Source organism: Pelophylax lessonae, assembly GCF_965119305.1.
Source record: "Pelophylax lessonae genome assembly, chromosome: 6".
NCBI classification, from domain to species: Eukaryota; Metazoa; Chordata; class Amphibia; order Anura; family Ranidae; genus Pelophylax; species Pelophylax lessonae.
Genome location: NC_138773.1, coordinates 239719334 through 239741035, shown reverse-complemented (window position 1 = coordinate 239741035; position 21702 = coordinate 239719334). Strand labels below are relative to the sequence as shown.

Below are 21702 nucleotides of genomic sequence, written 5' to 3'. Positions count from 1 at the left end.
TTTTCTCTTTCGTTCATTGACGGACACAGCTCCTTATCTTCTTGACCATTGGGACATCCCAAAGCAGTGTCAAATATGAGGGGTGGGAACAGCATGAAAAAATTCCCAAGGCTAAACCGTAGCCAACCAGGTAACATGGAGCTCAACTGAAACTGATAAACAACTGGAGCTCATCTGAAAAAAAAACAATACACCTTCAAAGAGGACCAGGTCCTCTAAACAGCAGCCTGAAAAATCTTGTGGCCAAAAGAAGCATCCACAGATGCCAACACATCCACCTTATAAAACTTTGTGAAAGTGTGCACAGATGACCAGGTGGCTGCCTTGCAAACCTGCGTCACTGACGCCTGACAGCGGAAGACCCAGGGGGCACTAAGCGCCCTAGTAGAGTGTGCGTTGACAGGGAAAGGAGGAACCTGACCCCTGATGCAATAGGTCTGAACCACCGTCTGTCTGATCCATCCGGAAATGGTCGCAGAGGAAGCAGACAACCCTTTTCGAGGGCCATCCATGAGCACATAGAGTAGGGCTTCCTGAAAAACTCTGTAGCTGCCAGGTACACCCTAATTGCTTAGACCGCATCCAAGGCATGCAATACAATTTCCTTCGGATATTTAGGCCTGGGACGCAGGGAAGGCAAAACAATGTCTTTATTCAAATGAAAATCAGAGACAACCTTTGGAAGGAACGATGGACGAGGGGGGGGGGGGGGAGGAAGAACCACCCTATCCCTGTGAATCACCAGAGATCCAGAGATGGTGAACGACAGGACAACGCTGCCAGTTGCGACACCCTGCCTGCAGAGGTGATAGCCACCAAAAAGGCCACCTTCTGGGACAGTGCAAGCAGGGGAATCTACCAATTATTTTCAAAGGGATGCTTCTGTAGAGCTGAAAGCACCAAATTGAGATCCCAAGGCGCCAACAGAGCCCGCACTGGAGGGACCAAATGACAACCTAAAGAAAGGTACGCACCAGGGAGTGTGTGGCCAAAGGTTATACGAAGAAGAACGCCAAAGCCATCACCTGGCCCTTGATGGTACTCAAGGCCAACTTCTGTTCAACCCCCATTGAAGGAAGGTTAAGATCGGACCCACTGAGAAGGAGCGAGGATGAACCCCAAGCGACTTAAACCAGGCAATGTACGTCTTCCACATACGATGGTAGATCTTCCTAGAAGTAGATTTCATAGCTTTCAACAGTGTGGAATCACCAATTCAGATAAACCCCTATTCTTCAGCACCAAGCATTCAACAGCCAATCCATCAAAGCCAGTGACTGTAAAGCAGGAAGGAAGATCCGTCCTTGGGACTGCAGATCCTCCCTGGGAGGAAGCTTCCAAGGAATGTTGGCGGCAAGCCGCACCACATCGGCATGCCAAGCCGGACAAGGCCACAAAGATGACCAGAACCACTAAGTTGACCTGAATCCTTTCTGCCTCGATCCTGCATAGAAGCCTTGGCAGAAGCTTGAGAGTAGAGAAGGCATAAATCAGCCGATACTGACCCCACAGGGCCACCAGCGCGTCTGAAGCATCTGCCAGAGGATCCCTTGACCGAGCCACAAACCTCTGCACCTTTCTGTTGAGCTGAGACGCCAACAGATTCACCTCGGGGGTGCCCCACTGGAGACATCTGATGAAACACCTCTGGGTGAAGGGACCACTCACCTTGGTCAAACGCCTGCCAACTGAGGTAATGCGCCTGCCTATTTTCAACCCCGGGAATGTGTATTGCAGAGAGGGCTGGAAGGAACCGTTCAGACCACCTTAGAATTCCGGTTAACTTCAGAGCCGCCAGGACACTTCTTGTGCCCCCTTGGTGATTGACATAAGTCACAGCCGTGGCATTGTCTGATTGAATGCATACTGGACAACCCTGAAGAGGATCAATCCGATGATCCAGACGCAGTCTGATCGCTCCGAGTTTCAAGACATTGATGGGTAGTCTAGACTCTTCCAGCATCCAGATCCCCTGAGCAAAATGCTGGCCGAGGAGGCTCCCCAGCCGGACAGGCTGGCATCCATGTTGACCACTGTCCAATACAAGGGAAGGAAGGATTTTCCCAGCCGAAGCGCCGGAGAACGAAGCACCCATATCTGGGGGTCTCTCGTTCCCCGACTCAGCCAGATCTGATTGTCCAGAGACTGTGGAGTCTTGTCCCATTTGGCGAGAATCTCCCTTTGCAGGGACCTCGTATGGAACTGTGCAAACAGGACCCCCTCGAAGGTAGAGATCATCAGGCCCAGCACCCGCATGCAAGTCCAGGAGGACGACCATCTGTTGGAAAGCAGAAGGCGAATTGCAGCCTGCAATTTCTGGAGTATGTCCAGAGGAAGGAGCACTCTCTGCTGAGGCCAAGTCCAGAGTCAGACCTAGATAGTTCAGCTTTGGGGATGGAGCCAAAGCAGACTTCTGAAAATTCAGAATCCAGCCAAACTTGCAGAGTTCATATTGAGATATCCAGGTTTTTCACCAGAGCAGAGGAAGACTCCGCTTGCAGAAGGAGATTGTCCAAGTAGCCCAGTGCCGCAATCCCCCGTTGACGTAGCAAAGCTACCACCGGGGCTAACACTTTTGTGAAGATCCGAGGAGCAGAGGTGAGACCAAAGGGTAATGCCACAACTGATAATGCTCCTCTCCCACAGAAAAGCAGGAAAAATGTTGGTGACTGGCACATATTGGAATGTGAGGGTAGGCATCCTTGATATCAAAAGAGGCAAGGAAATCTCCCTGACGCAGGGATGCCACCACCGTTCAAATGGATTTCATTTTGAACTTCTGTACCCGCACAAAGCAGTTCCGAAGTTGGAAACGGGACAATCATCCCTTGAAGGAACAGGTCTTATAACCACCCCAAGCAGGCCCTGTAAGCGGTCTGGGGACAGGCGCAAGTTGGAAGGAAAAAACCTTCCGGGGGACAACCTACCGAATGACTTAGTGGACCCACTTGTCTTGCACCAGGGAAGTCCACGGATCCGGAAACAAGCGAAGATGTGATACGGGTGGGGGCGCACCTTCATGCTGAAGGAGCCTTGTCCACTGGTCAGAAGCTCGATCTAGGCTTGCCAGACCGGGTTCATTTGGATCCTCTTGAAGAGGCTCTAAAAGGCTTTGAGCCCTTGTCAGTTGACCCTGAGGGACGAAAAATCTGAGAAGCTGAGAAGGAAGGCCCACGTCTGCGACAGGGTTCCTTGCCCTTAGTAGCCTGCAGAAGAAAAGTACTCTTCCCCCCCCTGTGAGACCGTTAATGATGTCATCCAGGGTAGCTCCAAACAGGCGATCGCCTTGGAAAGGAAAATCAGTCAAGGCCTTTTTTGAAGTCTGATCCGCAAACCAGCACTTGAGCCAAAGACCAGCCGAAAGACCACTTCCAAAACAGAGAGGCAAGCCATCAGGGGAGCTGCATCCAAAGAGGGATCCCAGATAAACTGCAGCCACTGGACCAGCTGGTCCACCAGCTCAGCAAAGACAGGGGGAGCTGTTCCCCCTCCAGGTCCCGGGGTAAGAGCTTAGCCCACTCGGTCAGAGAGTTTGCGACACTAGGGCAATGGTGAATACCAGTCTCATTGCCAAACCAGCCAGAGTGTACATATTGCGGGCCAGAGCCTCTGCCTTCCGGTCAGCTGCATCGGTAAAGACCAGGGACTCTTCAACTGCAATCATGGTTGCCTTGTTTAAACTGGAAACCGGAGGGTCCACGACCGGTGGCACAGTCCACTTCTTAAGAAGGGACTCCTCATAGGGGTAGCGCTTAGGAACCTCATGGGGATGCTTTGGTCGTCCCCACTGTAACAACAATTCTGTCAAAATAGGCAAGGAAAGGAAACCCCTTTGCTGCTCTGGATGGCTTGTGAGTGTCAAAGGGTACTTGCGCCTCAGTTGCAGCTTCAGCTGTGTCCTCCATCCTTAGGGTCTAACGCAAAGATACAATCAGTGCATCAGTGCATCCACCAGCGCCTTTTCATGCGCGGTCGCAGACATGGAGGAATCATCCTCACCATTAGAGGATTCCAGGATGCATGGTTGCAGACCCAGCAGGGTGATCCACATCCAGGGAGGGGCCAACATCCAACCCAAAAACCTTCAGGGTTAAAGGGGGGACAGCTACTTTCTATACCAAGAACAGGGTGGGCACCACTTGTGACAGACCATCGCTCCATCGGAAAAGGGGGGGCTGTTGGCCAGGAGGAACGCTGCGCCTCAGGCCGAGGCAAGGTGGTATGCGCCCTCACGAGATGATTAACTCGCAGACCAGCCCCCGTCCAGTGGGGCTATGTTGTGGTTGACCTAGCACAGAGCTGAGGCCTGCATGCGCTCGCTGGCCAGACTGGTGGAACCCTCTGGATCTAGATTATCCAGTCTGTCGCCCAGTCCGGCAGTTGCTAGTAGATTCTCCCAGGAACAAAATAACGATGATAGGAAAAAAATTCCATTTAAAAAGAAAAAATTGCCAGGACCAGAAATCCCAGCAAGGAACTAGGTCTTTACTCCTGACTAGGCAGAAAAAACTGTGCCTATAGCTGAGAGTGGGAGTATACCCCCTGGTACTGTCCCATAGGTGTAGTCAAACTTTTTCCTGCCTAGTGTCCTACTCCTGTAGGGGCAGTATAATCCAATGATCAAGAATATAAGGAGCTGTGTCTGTCAATGAACAAAAGTGATATTCGATTTTAAAAATCCAAGGCAAAATATTCAGCTGTAGAAGAACACAATCTTACTAATGGTAAACCTAAAAAGAAAAGATTCTGGCCTGGCAGCGGCCATTGGAACTGCTTCTAAATAGACTATAAACAGGAAAAAAAACGAAAATAAATAAAAAACCACACACTTTGGGGTCGATTTACAAAGACATACATTGTGCACTCGCTTCAGAGCTTAGTAAATAAGGTAAAGCTTTACTTTGCAAAGAATACCCAATCACATGCAAGGGAAAAAAAAAAAAAAAACAGCATTTTTGCTTGCACATGACTGGATGCTAGAAATCAGCAGAGCATCCCTTCATTTCAGAGCTTTCCCTCAGATCTAGTAGTACTACTGGTAATACAAAGTATATTTGCCTTAAGTAAATAAACTTATTTTTCTCCACTATGATTATTCTTAGTTTAAAAAAAGAACTAGTATTACTGCCCAGTATACGTGCCCTGTGTACGCCAATTAAGTTTTTTGGGTGTGTCCAACATGCCCAATGCTCAATGTCCACAACTGGTTAAGGCTCGGTTCACACTACTGCGACATGGGATCCGACTTGTGAGACCCCCAAGTCACATGACATGTCAATCTCAATGTTTCCCTATGAGAGCTCTCTTAACTGACACTACACAAGTCACTCTGACTTTAGAAAAGGTTCCTACACTACTTTGGTCCGACTTGGGTGTGATTTCAGCCCTTATACAGGCTCTTAATTAGCACCCAAGTTGGATCAAGTCAGAAGGAAGTCACAGGGCAATGTGGCAGGCATAGTTGCACGACTTTGCCGTTGCAGCATTGTGAACCGAGCCTAAAGACTAAAGTGATGTACTCTCAGGCTTCTTCTACGTTCTGCTCTGTTAAACGCCAATAAACATAAACATATCTGAAGTGTACTATTATTAACACTTGACATCACTTGTTTTAGAAGAGAATTAAAAAAAAAAAAAAAAAAGCATGCAGAAGGATTTAATTTGGAATGTTTGCACCGCAGTACTTGTCTACACCAATAACTAATGTCTTTGTGATCCTTATGAAAACATGTATCGGTCATCGAATGACTTAAGGGAATTCATTTCAAAATTTTGTGATCTTTAATGTCAGTCAAAAAAAGGAAAATTCCAAAGAATGGAATTGACTATTCTGCAGTCTCAGCAAGGCTAAATACATTAAAATCAGCTTTATACATGAAAGTGGGTTGGCAGGGAGTTGTAAATGCATAAATTCAGTGCTGCAATTCAAACTAATAGGATTAGAGAGTTTAAAGGAATCAAATAGTTCAAACGCCAGGAAACTTGACCCATTTCATCAAAAAGATAATTTTCTAAAAATGGAGGAGTTTTAGCTTCCATCCTTAGTTTCAGCTTGGTATAGAACTTTCATGTTAAAAAAAAAATGAATAGTTTCAGAGGGAGGAGGGATTGATGGGGCAATGATATTTCAAATAAAATGGTTTACCTTAAAAGTGAAAAAATAAAAAATAAAATTTGGACTTCTAGAAAATGGCTGCCACATTACTAATTTACTAGTAATTAGAAATTATCTTGGGTTTAATCCATACTTTTTTTTTTTTTTTTTTATACACAAAGTTGTCTATAAGATTTTTCTAACACACAGCATATACATAGCAAAAATGACACCCCAAAACACATTCTGCTACTCCTACTGAGTATGGGGATAAGACTTTTACACAGCCTGGCCACATACAGAGGCCCAACATCCAAGTAGCACCTTCAGGTGTTCTAGGAGCATAAATTACACATATAGTTTCCTGACTACCTATCATACTTTTGAATGCCCTGGAGCACCAGGACAATGGAAACACCTACAAAATGACCCCATTTTGCAAAGCAAACACCCCAATGCATAATCTATGAGGCATGGGCTGCAGATAGGTACACAGGTACTCTGACAAAGTGCATGCGCGCGAAACATGTAGTTGCGGCAACCAGAAAGCGAGAGTGTTGATGCCCGTGACCAGCCCGACTTCCTGACTTCAGCTGATCGTCACTTTCCGGTGACGCGATCTCCACGTCACTTACGGTTACCTCAGAGGATCCGGCGGATCTGGCAACCCAGCGTAGGAGATTTCCATCCGGTGGTGGGACTGTGTGGTGGCCGCGCACAGTGTCCCCTTCAGCCTGACTCCACTACAGTGACTTTTGGGGTTCTTTATCCTCCACCAGCCGGAGTTCACTATCGTGGCGTCTGGGGATCCCCATCCTTCACCAGGTACCATCTGCTGGATTTAGCATTTCCCTTGGTCCCATCAGGGAATCTCACAGCAATTCAAGGAGGTCTGGGAGCTTCAGGGCTGGTTTGGCATATTTTACTTTATATTTACATTTTTATTCTTATTTTTTCAATAAATGCCATTTCCACTTAAGAGACACTCTCCAGTTTATAATCCATAGAGCGAAGTATCATATAGACACCAGTGAGCGCCACCCTTCTTTTCCAGTATATACACAGGTACTCTGATGAGCTGCAGATAGATACTTGGGTACTCTGATGGGCGGCAGATAGGTACTCAGGTACGCTAATGGGCTGGAGATACTTGAATGTGCTGCAGACAGGTACTAGGGTACTCGGATGGGCTAGGGACAGGTACTAGGGTACTCGGATGGGCTAGGGACAGGTACTAGGGTACTCTGGTGGGCTAGGGACAGGTACTAGGGTACTCTGGTGGGCTAGGGACAGGTACTAGGGTACTCTGGTGGGCTAGGGACAGGTACTAGGGTACTCTGGGCTGGAGACAGGTACTCAGGTACAATATCATTGACTCTTACCCTGATCAGGCATGGGCTGTGTCAGCGTGACATTCTCCATCCTTGATCTTCACTCTGTGTGCCCCTGGGGGCACGCATGAGCAGTGTGCACAAGGACAGTGCATGTAGCCAGCTGTGATTGGACGCAGCCGGTCATGTGGTAAAGAGCCATTTTTTTTGCCGCTCTGCATGGTGCGGGAGAGCGGGCAGACGTCATATAGAATGGAACTGGTTAAGGTAAGAATATATTATCTGATGCTCCTATGCATAGTAAATCTGTGAGGGCTCCTTTACATTGAATAATTGACAATTATTCCTAAGCACAAGAAACATAACCAGAAGTATTTTAGGCCTTCTTTAAGGTTATTGTAAAGCTTTGTTTTTTTTTTTTTTTTTAAATAACAAACATGTCATACTTACCAACTCTGTGCAATAGTTTTGCACAGAGCAGCCCCGATCCTTCTCTTCTGGTGTTCCCTGCCAGTGCTCCTGTCTCTTCCCCCTGCCGAGTGCCCCAAAGCAAACAACTTGCTTTGTCTGAGCCAATGAGGAGAGAGAGAGTGCAGAAGGTTTTCTACCTTAATGCATAGACGGGAGCCTCAGTTCTCTCCCTCTTCTCCCCGCGGAGCCGGCATCTCTAGTGTGGGCACCTGGCTGTGACAGATTCCGGCTTCACATCCGAGTGCACACTGCGTGCCCTGAGTTAACTGCAATCTTTTGGGACCTGTGACATGTATCAGAGGTTTGCAGGGGGAGAGGAAAACTTGCCCTTGAGCCACCTAGGCGGCCTGAGCAGGAGGGGGAGCGGGTACCTGTCAAATCTGCCAAAAAAAAAAAAACATGACATGCCAAATGTAGCATGTCAGTGGGTCAGGAGGCCTTAAAGCAGAAGTTCCATTGCTGGGTGGAACTCAGCTTTAAATGGTTCTTTACTGATGTTAAACTGTTCATCGATTCTAAATAGATACCTTGAAGATGCTTCAAACCACCTACATCTTAGAGGAGTTGTAAAGTCTTTATTTTAATGCATTTTATATATTAAGATATAATATGTTGCATATTATTAATGTTGCAGCCACCCCAGCACCCCCTAATACCCACCTGAGCCAGATCTTCCTCCAGCGATAGTGCACGAGTCCATCGGCCATCCGGGACTCTCCCTCCTGATTGGCTGAGACACAGCAGTGGTGCCATTGGCTCCAGCGGCTGTCAAAGTCAGTTAGCCAATTAGGAAAGAGAGGGGGGCAGAGCTGGACGGCAGCTCTGTGTCTGAATGGATACAAGGAGCTACAGCTCGGCTGCCCCCAAAGCAAGCTGCTTGCTGTGGGGGCACTCGACAGGAGGGAGGGGCCAGGAGCAGCGAAGAGGGACCCGAGAAGAGGAGGATCCGGGCTGCTCTGTGCAAAACCACCGCACAGAGGAGGTAAGTATAACATGTTTGTTATTTTATTTAAAAAAAAAAGACTTTACAATTACTTTAAAAAAAAACTTTCAATATTATCAGGTTTATGTATTACTCAGAGCTTCTGTTAGAACTTTGTCCCATAAAGGTTGTCAACAGAACTTCATCTGAAAAGGCAATTTATCATATTGAGTTTAAAAAAAAAAAAAAAAAGGCATACCTCAAAGCCTAGTCGGTCCTTCTCTTTCCAGAAACAGAAGTGTGTCACTTTTTTATCCCAGAACTCATCCGGCTTAACAACACAGACTAGAGACACTTCAGCTGGTACAACATTCTGAAAGAAAACAAAAAGGGAATTAGTGCTTTCAGGCACCAGGCTACATTTCATGGACTGAGTTAAACAAAGCTCCAGCTACTTTACTAGTGTTAAGGTGCCACTTGGCTACTGGAGATAACACGGGCCACTCCTTTCTTCTCAATTTTGTATTACAGGCGGTCCCCGGGTTATAAACAAGATAGGGACTGTAGGTTTTTTCTTAAGTCGAATTTGTTTGTAAGTCAGAACAGGTAAATTTTTTAGGTTTAGCTCCAGCCAAAAGAATACTTTTTACGTTTTTTTGGATAGCATAGGGAATGGTTAACACCCCTGTACCATTTGTTTTGCTGTCTGTGCCCCTGTTCAGAAGATTTCACCTCACTTATCTGTCCCTGTGACAACTGGATTTTGAAAATTTTGGGTTGTTGTGGAAACAAGGATTGGTGATAAAGCTTCAGTGGAGACAACTTTTTCCCATGATGGCTCTTACAGGAGTGAATTTTCCATCCTAGGGGGAGATTTCTCCTCACTTCCTGTTGTCTCTCTCCATTTGTAAGTAGGAGTCGTTTGTAAGTCGGATGTTTGTAACCCGGGGACCACCTGTACAGGACTTTGCATAAGAATTAAACCCCTTAGTCATTTCCACATTTTGTAGTTATCTGAAATTAAAAAGCATTGGAGATTAAAGTGGATGTAAACCTGATTCATGAAATTTGACCTGGGCACATATATATGTAATGTTTACTTCTCTCTCTCTCTCCAAAGCCCTAAGTCCTGTGTTTTTCTGCTGCTTTGTTCCTCTGTTAACAGCATAATTTCTGACAAGTTCTCTGACACAGGAGATAAAAGCAGCTGAAAATTTGTGACAGGGGAAGTTGCTATAAATAGATTAGCAGAGAGCGGATCTATTCACAGCACAGCTCTGCAAGTTTCATTCTTCCTCTACTTATGTGGAGGGGGGGGGGGGGTGTGCCTTTCCTCCAATCACCTGTCACACAGTGTATGCCAAGACTCCCTCCCACTGCTGAAAGAGGAAGTAAAAATTCTAACACGATGTGCACTTTATAAAGAATATAGAAAGCCAACGACAGCAGATAAACATGTAAAACTTATGTACAGAGATTTGTTTAATATCTGTGTATCATCTAAGGCTGTTCATTTCACTGGGTACATGTGAGGGTTCACATCCACTTTAAATGGCACTGACCTACACAAAATACTTCATTAATACTGAACTAGCAAAAAACATATATATTTTCCCGAATTATTTTCAAATAAATAAACTGAATCATGAAGAAAAAGGGGACAATTAAGCCTAATAAAAGATTCTACTTCAAATTTAAAAATCTTAAAGTTAAAGTTAAGGAAAAGCCCAACTTTAAATATAAATTTAAAAATGTTTCTGCTACTTTAATTTTTTTTAATTCTACTTTATTGTGCTAATAAGGAGATTTCTGCCTTTACATATATGCGGAGATATTATAGGTCACTGGCACAAACTTTATTGAACTCAGTTGTTCAGTCAACTAATCACACCCTTAGCATCTTCAAAAAAGGGATAGGCAGTGGCAGTTTCCATGTGTGTTCTTAGATTTCATAGCACCTTGATGAATGGATTAAACAATTAAAACGAGGGGGATTTGGAAATCTTCACACCTCCTCTCATGTTCTTGGAAAATCAAAATCTGCCTTGGCACATTAAATGGTGGATGGATCAAGGTGACCAAGTTACACATGTGGCTATAAATACTGGAGAATGTTCCGGACAATCAATAAAGCTGGGGAAGCCACTTGGATGGCTGGTGAAACATTTTCAACAATACAGTTTATCTACACATGACCAACTACTAGACGTACCATGACATTGGTAAGAGCCGGTTCACACAGGCGCGACCCGACTTGCGGGGGAAACCTGTGAAGTCGCGGTGCGCAGCTCGCACCGCGACCTCGGAGCGGCCGGCACGGACTTCATATCATTGAAGTCAATGCAGTTCGCTCCCGGTCGCCCCAAAGAAGCTCAGGACCCTTTTTCTAAGTCGGAGCGACTTGTGTGGCTCCTATTAGAACGGGTCCTGTGCTACTCTAAGGCAGGCGACCCACGGCGACTTGTCAGGCCACCAGGTCGCCTGACAAGTCGCCCCAGTGTGAACGGGGTCTAAATGCTTAAGAGAGGTTTGAGAGCATCTGATTTAGAGGTAAACATTTTTAGGACAGGAATCAGCTAATGACAACTCACAATTTATTAAAAAAGGCTGTAGAAGATTTATTTGATAAAAAACATTTTATACTCTTGATGATACGCGTGTTCGCGAAACAGCTATAGGGGTTTAATATTGTACATTGCCTGAGGCCCTGGCCGTCACTCTACTTCAGATTGGCGGCTCTCTATGTAAGTGCAAGCTTACTATTTATGCATGATGTTTTGTGCCTGCTGCGATTTTCCCTGGTTACATTGGCGGCTTTTAATGTAAGTACATTTGGCACAATTGATTTTATATGTATGTATGGTTATTTTTATACTGGTTCACCAATAAATACTGCACCATGAGATTTTTTATTTTTGTTATTGGTGACTTATTGCTTCGGATGGGATATGCCGAGTTGTTTTTAATATGAGAAAGAAAGTTTTCTGGTCACGATTGAAAATACCCCGATACACTCTGAAAGAAGGTCCCTTGGTTTGGATAGAGGCAGGAAATTGCGAGCTAAGGGTGACTACATACCTCTGATGACCTGGACCCTGTTACATACAGTGTGTTTTTCTGGAATGGTTGGAGGTTGTGATTGGTGTACTAGAGGAGGGAGATCCCCTACAATGACTTTATACTTCTTTACAAGACCTACTTTGAACTTGGTTTATGTTTATTTTTTAAACATTTTCAATTTTGACTCACTATCACAACACTTCAGGTGTTTGAGTTCTCAAAGTTGTGATAAGCGCTGCAATTTTTCTTTGTTACGGTTTATTGGACAGGTATCGAGAAGGCATTATATCACCTGTTTACCTCCTGTTTTAACCACACACCAGTACACCATATCCCCATGAACTACATACAGTTGCAAGGTGCTCCCATTTAGTTAAAAAGGTCAGGTTCTGCAGGCAGTTGTCTTGTGTACCCCTCTCCGCTGTCTTAACAACTTAAAGTGTTTTTTAAGCCACTATCTGATCTTTATACCATGCTCTGTGTTAAATAACAATCTGTGTCCTAGTGCCTGTGCTTTATAAAAAAAAAAAAATCTTCATTGACCCTTGGGTTAAGCTGCTCTCCATAGGAGTAGGACACTAGAGGGGATAAGTTTGACTACGCCCATATCTTCTTTTACCCTTGGGATGTCCCAAAGCAGTGTCAATATGAGGGGTGGGAAGAACAAAGCAATAAACATACTTCTCAAGGCTAAACGTAGCCAACCAGGTAAAACAGGAGCTCAACCAGGAAACAACTTGAGCTCACCTGGCAAAAATTTCCACCCTCAAAGAGGACCAATTCTCTCCCACAGCGGCCTGCAAAACCTATGCCAACATATTTACCCTAGAAAATGTTGTGAAAATGAGCACGGACGACCAGATGGCCGCCTGCAAACCTGCACCACTGACGCCAGATGACAGAAGGCCCAAGAGGTACGAAGCGCCCTCGTAGAATGCACCTTAACAGGAAAACTGAGGATCCTGACCTTTAATACAATAGACCTGCACCACTGTCTGCCTGACCCATTCGAAAAGGTCACAGCAGACGCGGCCAGCCCCTTATGGAAAACATCCGTAAGGACAAAACAGAGAAAATCTGATTTTTGGAACGACTCAGTCACCGTCAGGTACACCCTGATTGTCCGAACCACATCCAATGAATGTAAGGAAATCACTTTATGGTGCTTAGGCTTAGAACACAAGGAAGGCAACACAATGCTTTTATATTAAGGGAAACCAGAGATGACCTTAAGTAGGAAACTGGCAGGGACGAAGCACCACTATCTCCGTGAACCACCAAGTAAGGTGAACAACAAGACAGCCGTCAACTCCGATCCCTTCGGTGCAGAAGAAAAAGCTACATCCACAGTTGATGAGTGGTTAGTTCTCCAACATGTTTGGAACAACCTACCTGCCGAGTTCCTTCAAAAACTGTGCAAGTGTATCTAGAAGAATTGATGCATTTTGAAGGCAAAAGGGTAGTCACACCAAATATTGATTTGATTTGGATTTCTCTTCTGTTCTTTTTCTTTTCATTTCTATTTGTGAAATAATTCTTAATTGACAGTGTTTTTCACATCTGCCTAAAACATTTGCATAGTCTTGAATATATATTTTTTTCTTCTGAACTAATAAATATAGCCTACCAAAAGCTGCAAATTCCCTGTAAAATAATTATTTATACAGTACATAGAAAAAAATTAGTAGAAACAATTTTATTCAGTTAAATTAAATAAGGGCTTTACTTCATGCAATCTACATGCAGCAGTATATTATTCTGTAAGAAGTTTACGACAAATATGACTCTTCCCAGGGGTGTGCTTGCTGCAAAACTGATAAAGTATATTATACTTGTTTCACACACAGAAAAATTTAAACCCTAAATTAATTTTGAAATCTCAGACTACAGATGCATAAATGTTTTCTCCCAGTGACTTGTATCTTCCTAAATAAACTTCACGAAGCTCCTGATAGCATTTTGTAAAGCTGATAAGAGATTATCCATCTTTTCTGCTCCTGAGAATTTCCAGATAAAACTATCAAACTCTATTAGACCCTCACCCAGTACCCAGCTGTTTCCATAAAGATCAAAATAAAAAGATGAAGAAAAAAAAAAAATCTAAAAATGTCTCAGTTCAATAAACAAAATGATTTTTCCTTCTCATCCAAATTAAAAAAAAAAAAAAAAAAAAGGAGATAAAAGTACATCCTATAATTTGTATGTGCCTACTTATCGAAGTCCAAGAGGCAAAAAGAAAAAGTTCTTAGAATATCAGATGGAAGGGACAGACAAAGCTCTCACTGTTTCCAGCAGTTCACATTTCAATCCATAATTCAGGTCCTACAGCTGGTAACAAAACACAGAGCTGAACTTTACACCAACCAATATCAATCACTGCAGTTTTAGAGCTCTTAACTGAGTGTTGCCAAACAGCGGAAGCATTAAGAACGGTCATTGTGGTTTAAGCTTGTTTTCTGCTAAAGCCTTGCACTAACAGTCCCCTATATACAATCACTGACATTCTAGGAACAAAGATCAGCTGAAGAAAAGGTTCATTCAGTGATGAGTACCAACTGCAGAAAGAGTACAAGACCTAAAGGAAACTCCCATGCAAATGAAAAAAAGAAAAAATCTATCATTTAACAATTGCTTAAGGTAGAAATCCAGAAGAAAATATTTTTTTTTAGACTGCATTTACAATTATTGGTAATCCTTTGTTTTTCTTTTCTTCCTATGCTATGCCTGTTTCCAAGCAATGACATGGCAGCTGCACTCCTATATAGTTTCACTGTTGGTTAAGTGTTGTTACCTTAAGAGTGGAAGCTCCAAGAAAGGCAGGATCAACAGATACATTATATAATTAGATGAGGGTAATATAGTTTTCGCTGAACAACGTATTCAAACGATTTTTCAACTGGTGTATGGATAGCATAAGCAGAGACACTGAGGGTAAGCTGTCATGTAATGATTCCGAATAAATAGGCCACACACCAATGATGTCTTCTAGTTAACGTCATTGGATGAGCAAGAACATACAGCACACACTGCTGTCCTTTCACCCGAAGCCACGTCTCTAACACGTTTTACCACTAACTGGGCTTAATCATAGAAGTATGCATTCTTATTCTCAGAGGTTGCATGCAGTGCGGACTGAGCTTCTGAGCCTTAACACCCAATTAGTCCGCACAATCAAGAAGGACAAAGGTAGCTTTGGAGCACTGGGACATGTTAAGATTGCCTAACTGTCATGCAATGATGTTTTAGTCAAAAAGTATTAATGCCAGCACTTCTATCACTGATCTACAGCACAAAGCACTGCTAAGTGCATACAAGCATATACACCCATTAGGCATAACATTATGGCCAATCCCACCTGAAAGTCGTGGGATATATTAGGCAGCATCTGAACATGTTGACTCGGAAGTTGATGTGTTGAAAGCAAAAAAAGCATAAGGATTTGAATGATTTTGACAAAGGCCAAATGGCTAGACAAATTGGTCAGATCAACTCAAAAACTGCAGTCCTTGTAGGATGTTCCTGGACTGCAGTGGTCAGGACCTACCGAAAGTGGTCCAATGAAGGAAAATTGGTGAACCGATGACAGAGTCATGGGTGGTCAAGGCTCACTGATGCATGAGAGGAAGTGGCCCGTATAGTCCAATCCAATTAAAGAGCTACTGTAGTCCAGACTTCTGTAAAAAGTTAACGCTGGTTCCGATAAGAAGGTGTCAAAACACACAGTGCATCGCAGTTTGTTGGGTGTGATCAGGGTGTAAATGCTGACCACTGTCCACAGCCAAAAGCACCCACAATAGGCACATGAGCATCAGAACTGGATCAAAAAGAAATGGAAAAAGGTGGCCTGGCCTGATGAATTCAAGAGTGGTTTAAAGAACACACAATGAGTTTGAGGTATTGACTTGGCCTCCAAACTCCAAATTGGCACCACCTCACAACTTACAGGACCAAAAGGATCTGCTAATGATAGCTTGGTGCCAGATACCAAAGCATACCTTCAGAGGCCTAGTGGAGTTCAAGCCTCGACTGGTTATGGTGGGTGGTCACAATGTTATGGCTGATCAGTGTATACAAGTAATGTGGTGAGGGTAGGAGACAGAAGAAGCACAGGAAAGGTTTTCTTATGAAAAGTACAAATCCTTTGAGATGTACTTGCCCCATACCTGCATGCCAGCAGTAAGCTAGTCTAGGTGGCATGAAAGGCATAACAAAGATGCTTCTTTTTATACTGTCACAGTTAGCGAATCATCCATGTCCCAAAAGTATTAAAGTCTCTTTGAAGCACAACTCTGTTGAAAAATCTCTGCAGCAATTAAATGCCCCTCCAACACATGCATTCATACATCAGCTGAGGAAGATACTCTTGTTATAACTGCCCATGCTGCACAGCATTATATTCCATTTCCATGGCTTCTCAGGTGGGTTGAATTAAAATTGTACATGGCATGGCTCTTGGGAATGCCCACTCTCTTCAAATCTGGATACCTTGCCATATATTTACATGGCTTTGTAATAAGTAGCCCCATAGGTTTTCATGCATAACTCTCTAGTAGTCTCACTGTATCCAAAGCGTTTCTGTGATCATTAAGTTAACGAGCACGCCGGATGAGAGCAAGTCATAAAACTGTCAGACATAAAAGACGGAGTCTGAGGCCACATAATCCTCCCACAATATATTACAAATTGGTTATAAATATTTCAGCACTGCTAATAAGACGACACTTAGTGCATTAAAAGCTGTAATTAATTAGTTTATTAATTTTCATTTTATCTTCTGAAGAAGAAAGAAGAGAATGTAATAAAAGAAACTGCATTTCAGAAACTTCTCCTTGGGTAGCAGGCGCAGGATGGAGAATAAAACAAATGAAAGATGTTGAAACACAGACATAAAAAGACCCCAATGGTAATAAAAGTTGTTTACCTAGAGACTGACTAATTCAATTATAGGGCATGATTTAAAAAAAAACTGGCGATACAAAAAATTGTCACATGGCAGCCTTTCTAGTGTGTCACTGGCCATCCCACAATTTAATCCACACATGCAATATATTAAAGCTGTAGCAAAGTCTTATAATAGGACTTGTAGCCTAATCAGGCTTACCTGTAGGTACAGTGAATATCTCCTAAACGTGTATGGTTTAAAAAATGTTCACATTTATAGCAGCCCGTAAGGTCACCAGTGTATTAGCAGTCATTTAAATGGCTGGAGGCCGCAAACCCAGAAGAAAGACCGGGTGAAGATGGAAGCCCTGTCAGCGGTGAGGGTCGGCTGGAGGGCATAGTTTTAAGGTAAGTTTGTCATATTGTGCTAATATGCGGTGCATACTAGTACATTATATGGCTTAAACCACCCAGGGGATACATTTTTTCTTTCTTGGATTTTACTACTTTAGCAGGTACTTTCACCCCTTTCATGCCTAGGCCAATCTTCACCGTTGTCACACTTTGAATGACAATTGCGCTCATGCAGCACTCTACCTATTTTAATTTTTTATAATTTTTTTTCACACAAATAAACATTCTTTTGGTGGTGTTAAATCACCGCTGGGTTTTTAATTTTTTGCTAAATAAATGCAGAACATTTTGAAAAAAAAAAAAAAAAAAAAACAAAAACGTTTTTCTAAGTTTCAGTTATAACATTTTAGTAAAATAATAATCTTTCTTCATAAATTTAGGCCAAAATCTATATGGCTACATTTCTTTGGTAAAAATCAGTGTATCCACAAATTATGATATATATCTGAAAATGCCTACCCATTTCTTGAGGCCCTAAAATGCCATGACCGTACAAATATTCCCCAAAGAACTGCTTTGTGGAAACTAGACATTCCAAGGTATTTAGTAAGAGGCATAGCAAGTTTTTTGAAGTTGTAATTTTTATGTCACAATTTATTTGAAAATTAAGAAATAAAAAAAAAAAAAATGGTTTTACATGGTGTACCAGTGCAGAACAGCATCGTCATAATTTGTGTGGCAGTGATCAGGGACACTGACTGGTGACAATATGCAAAAAAAAAAAAATGGAATTTTTGTAAAATCTTACCGTAAAATTCCTTTCTCTGAATCCTCCGACAGTCGCCGCCCAGTCATACAGTCTTCACCAATGGGGTATTGACTTCACCTCCACAGGAGTAGCTAGGCATAAGACTTGTTAGAAACAAAGCATTTACATAGACCCACCCATGGGGGCTGTCCCACTGGTCCAATACCCCCCCCTGCAATAGCCTTCCCAGCTCAGTTTGGTAGCAAGCAGTTAAGTGTATAAGAACTCCAAAAGAGGGGTGGGGCGGCGACTGTCGGAGGACTCAGAGAAAGGAATTTTACGGTAAGATTTTACAAAAATTCAGTTTTCCCTTACGTTCTCCGACAGTCGACGCCCACTCATACAGTCTTCACCAATGGGGATGTCCCAAAGCAGTGTAGACATGAGGGGTGGGAAACGCAACCGTCAGAAGGGCAACGCAGTACCCACATCAGAGAAAGGAACCTTACAAGAACAGCAAGGGAACCTTCTGGGCAACAAGAAAGCTCAACAGGAGCAACAACCCAGGAAAGCAAATAACCAAGGGGTTCAACAACCCCAACAGTCAGGGACCCGCAATAAAACCAGGGTCCCCTAAGGCAGTGGTCCTCAACCCTGGTCCTCAGGGCCCACCAACAGGCCAGGTTTGCAAGATAACTGAAATACATCCCAGGTGATATAATTTGCTGCTCAGTGATTGCAGTACTCTAGTCTGCATCTCCCCAAGGTAATACTCAAAATCTGGCCTGTTAGTGGGCCCTGAGGACCAGAGTGGAGGACCACTGCCCTAAGGTACTGCCGCACAGAGAACTTTGCGGCCAAAGGAGGCATCAGCTGATGCCAGAACATCAATTTTGTAAAATTTGGAAAAGGTGTGCACTGACGACCAAGTCGCAGCCTTGCACACCTGGGCCACCGAGGCCTGATGCCGTAGAGCCCAGGACGTACTCACCCATCTGGTAGAGTGCGCCTTGACAGGGAAGGGCGGTACCCGTTCCTTCAACGAATAGGCCTGTACAATTATCTGTCGGATCCATTTTGAAATGGTCGCCGCAGACGCAGCCATACCCTTCCGAGGTCCCTCAGGAAGGACAAAGAGAGAATCCAATTTCCGAAAGGATTCAGTCGACGACAGGTAAACCCTGATCGCCCTGACAACATCCAAGGAATGCAAAGCAACCTCCCTAGGATGCTTAGGATTCGCGCAGAGCGAAGGTAAAACAATGTCCTCATTAAGGTGAAAATCCGAAACCACCTTTGGAAGAAAGGACGGGTTAGGTCGCAAGACCACCTTATCCCTATGAACCTCCACGTAAGGGGAGCGGCAGGACAACGCTGCCAACTCCGACACTCTGCGAGCCGAAGTGATCGCCACCAGAAAGGCAACCTTTTTAGACAGCAGAGGTAACGAGATTTCCCTGATGTTTTCAAACGGGGAACGTTGCAACACGGACAGAACCAAGTTCAAATCCCATGGAGGTAAGGGCTCCATCCTAGGAGGGGCCAAGTGACGCACACCTAATTAAAGGTGCGAATCAAAGAATTAGACGCCACTGGGCGCTGGAAAAGAATAGACAAAAAAAGAAAAAGAGGGGCGCACCGACCTAGTGCATTACCATAAAACCATTTATTAAAATATTAAAAAGTGTACAAAGTACTCACAAGACTGGTGTGATACAACACACATCGAGAATAGCATATACAGTCTCCAAGGTAGCCAGGTCCCAATTGTGACGAATGGGCATGCAGATGGTCGCATGGGGCTGCTATGGCTAGGCTGACGCGTTTCAGGGGCGAGCCCCCTTCCTCAGAGCCAGATGAAATGCTGCATTTCATCTGGCTCTGAGGAAGGGGGCTCGCCCCTGAAACGCGTCAGCCTAGCCATAGCAGCCCCATGCGACCATCTGCATGCCCATTCGTCACAATTGGGACCTGGCTACCTTGGAGACTGTATATGCTATTCTCGATGTGTGTTGTATCACACCAGTCTTGTGAGTACTTTGTACACTTTTTAATATTTTAATAAATGGTTTTATGGTAATGCACTAGGTCGGTGCGCCCCTCTTTTTCTTTTTTTGTCCTTTCTACCAGTGGTTCTGGATACCCTTGATCCTGAAGGGGGCAGCAAGACCAAACAGCTCTCTCTACATCTGAGTTTGTAGTGCACCTCTTTCTACTCCATTAGACAGCACTTGAGGGCAGGAGGTTTTGTTTTTGCTGGAAAAGAATAGCCAGTGCAGATACCTGGCCCTTTATCGTGGCCAACGCAAGGCGCTGGTCCACACCAGACTGGAGGAAAGCCAACACTCTCGCCACCGAGTAAGAACGAGGAGAGAAGCCCCTGGACTCACACCAGGCAAAATAAGCTTTCCATGTCCGGTAATAAATCTCACCAGACGAGGCTTTTCTAGCCTTGATTAAAGTAGGAATGACCTCTGATGAGACACCCCTGTCTCTCAAGACCTGGCTTTCAACAGCCATGCCATTAAAGTCAACGACTGTAAAGCAGGATGGAAGATCAGTCCCTGAGACAGCAGATCTTCTCGCATTGGCAGCCGCCACGGAGGCTCGACGGCCAGGTGAACGATGTCCGCGTACCAGGACCGGCGTGGCCAGTCTGGCGCCACCAGAATCACCAGTGTTTGTTCCGAGGCCAACCTGCGAAGGAACCTGGACAACAACTGAATCGGAGGAAAGGCATATATCAGACGATACCGATGCCAAGGCACAACCAGCGCATCTGAGGCGTCTGCCAGAGGATCGCGCGTTCTTGCCACGAACCTTACCACCTTGTGGTTCAGCCGAGATGCGAACAGATCCACATCCGGGGATCCCCACTTCGCCCAAAGCATTTGAAAAAACCTCCGGGTGTAGGGACCATTCCCCCTGGTCCAGGGTCTGGCGGCTCAGATAATCTGCCTGCCAATTCTCCACACCCGGAATGTGAACTGCCGAGATTGCCGGGACATGAGTCTCGGCCCAAGACAGAATACTGGTCACTTCCTGGGCCGCCCGGGCACTCCTGGTGCCCCCCTTGGTGATGTACGCCACCGCAGTGGCATTGTCCGTCTGCACCCGTACAGGATGGCCCTGAAGATGATCGGACCAGTGGAGCAGACATAACCTGATCGCTCTTAATTCCAATATGTTGATCGGAAGGGAGGATTCCTCCTTCGACCAAGTGCCCTGGGCAGACAGGTTGCCCAGGACGCCACCCCAGCCCGACAGGCTGGCATCCGTGGTAATCACCGTCCACAGTAACGGCCGGAAGGATTTCCCTTCCGATACAGCCGGGGACTGAAGCCACCACAAGAGATCCATTCTGGTTTGGCGACTCAGACACACTCTCAGGTCCAAGGACTGAGGTAGTCTGTCCCACCTGGCCAGGATCTCCGATTGGAGAGACCGCGTGTGAAACTGTGCAAATGGTATCGCCTCGAAGGCCGACGCCATCAACCCAAGGGACCGCATACAGGTCCTGAGTGACGAGGATTCGTGGTCCCTGAGGGACCTGACCTCTGACTGCAGGGTCCGGAGCTTGTCCTCCGGTAAGAACACCTTTGCTTGAGCAGAGTCCAGAACCATTCCCAAATATGGGAGACAAACCGACGGAGACAAGGTCGACTTCTGAACGTTGATGGTCCATCCGAACTCCTGGAGAGTCTGGACCGTAGTGGACAGATCGCACAGCAGGCCCTGACTGGAACTCGATCTTAACAGGAGATTGTCCAGATAACCCAAGACCGCAATGCCCTGAGCCCGCAACAGGCCCAGAACAGGCGCAAACACTTTGGTAAAGACC

General features: G+C 45.0%; 1 protein-coding gene across 2 annotated transcripts in view; it reads right to left on the bottom strand.

Annotated features, from left to right (window-relative positions):
• The window catches only part of SESTD1 (SEC14 and spectrin domain containing 1), a 252822-nt gene that overhangs the window by 93895 nt on the left and 137225 nt on the right, over window positions 1–21702 (bottom strand). For both annotated transcript variants that reach the window (XM_082261218.1, XM_082261219.1), the window contains exon 5: window positions 9078–9191. In XM_082261218.1, the coding sequence (XP_082117344.1) occupies window positions 9078–9191 (114 nt within the window). The remainder of the gene's footprint in view (window positions 1–9077; window positions 9192–21702) is intronic.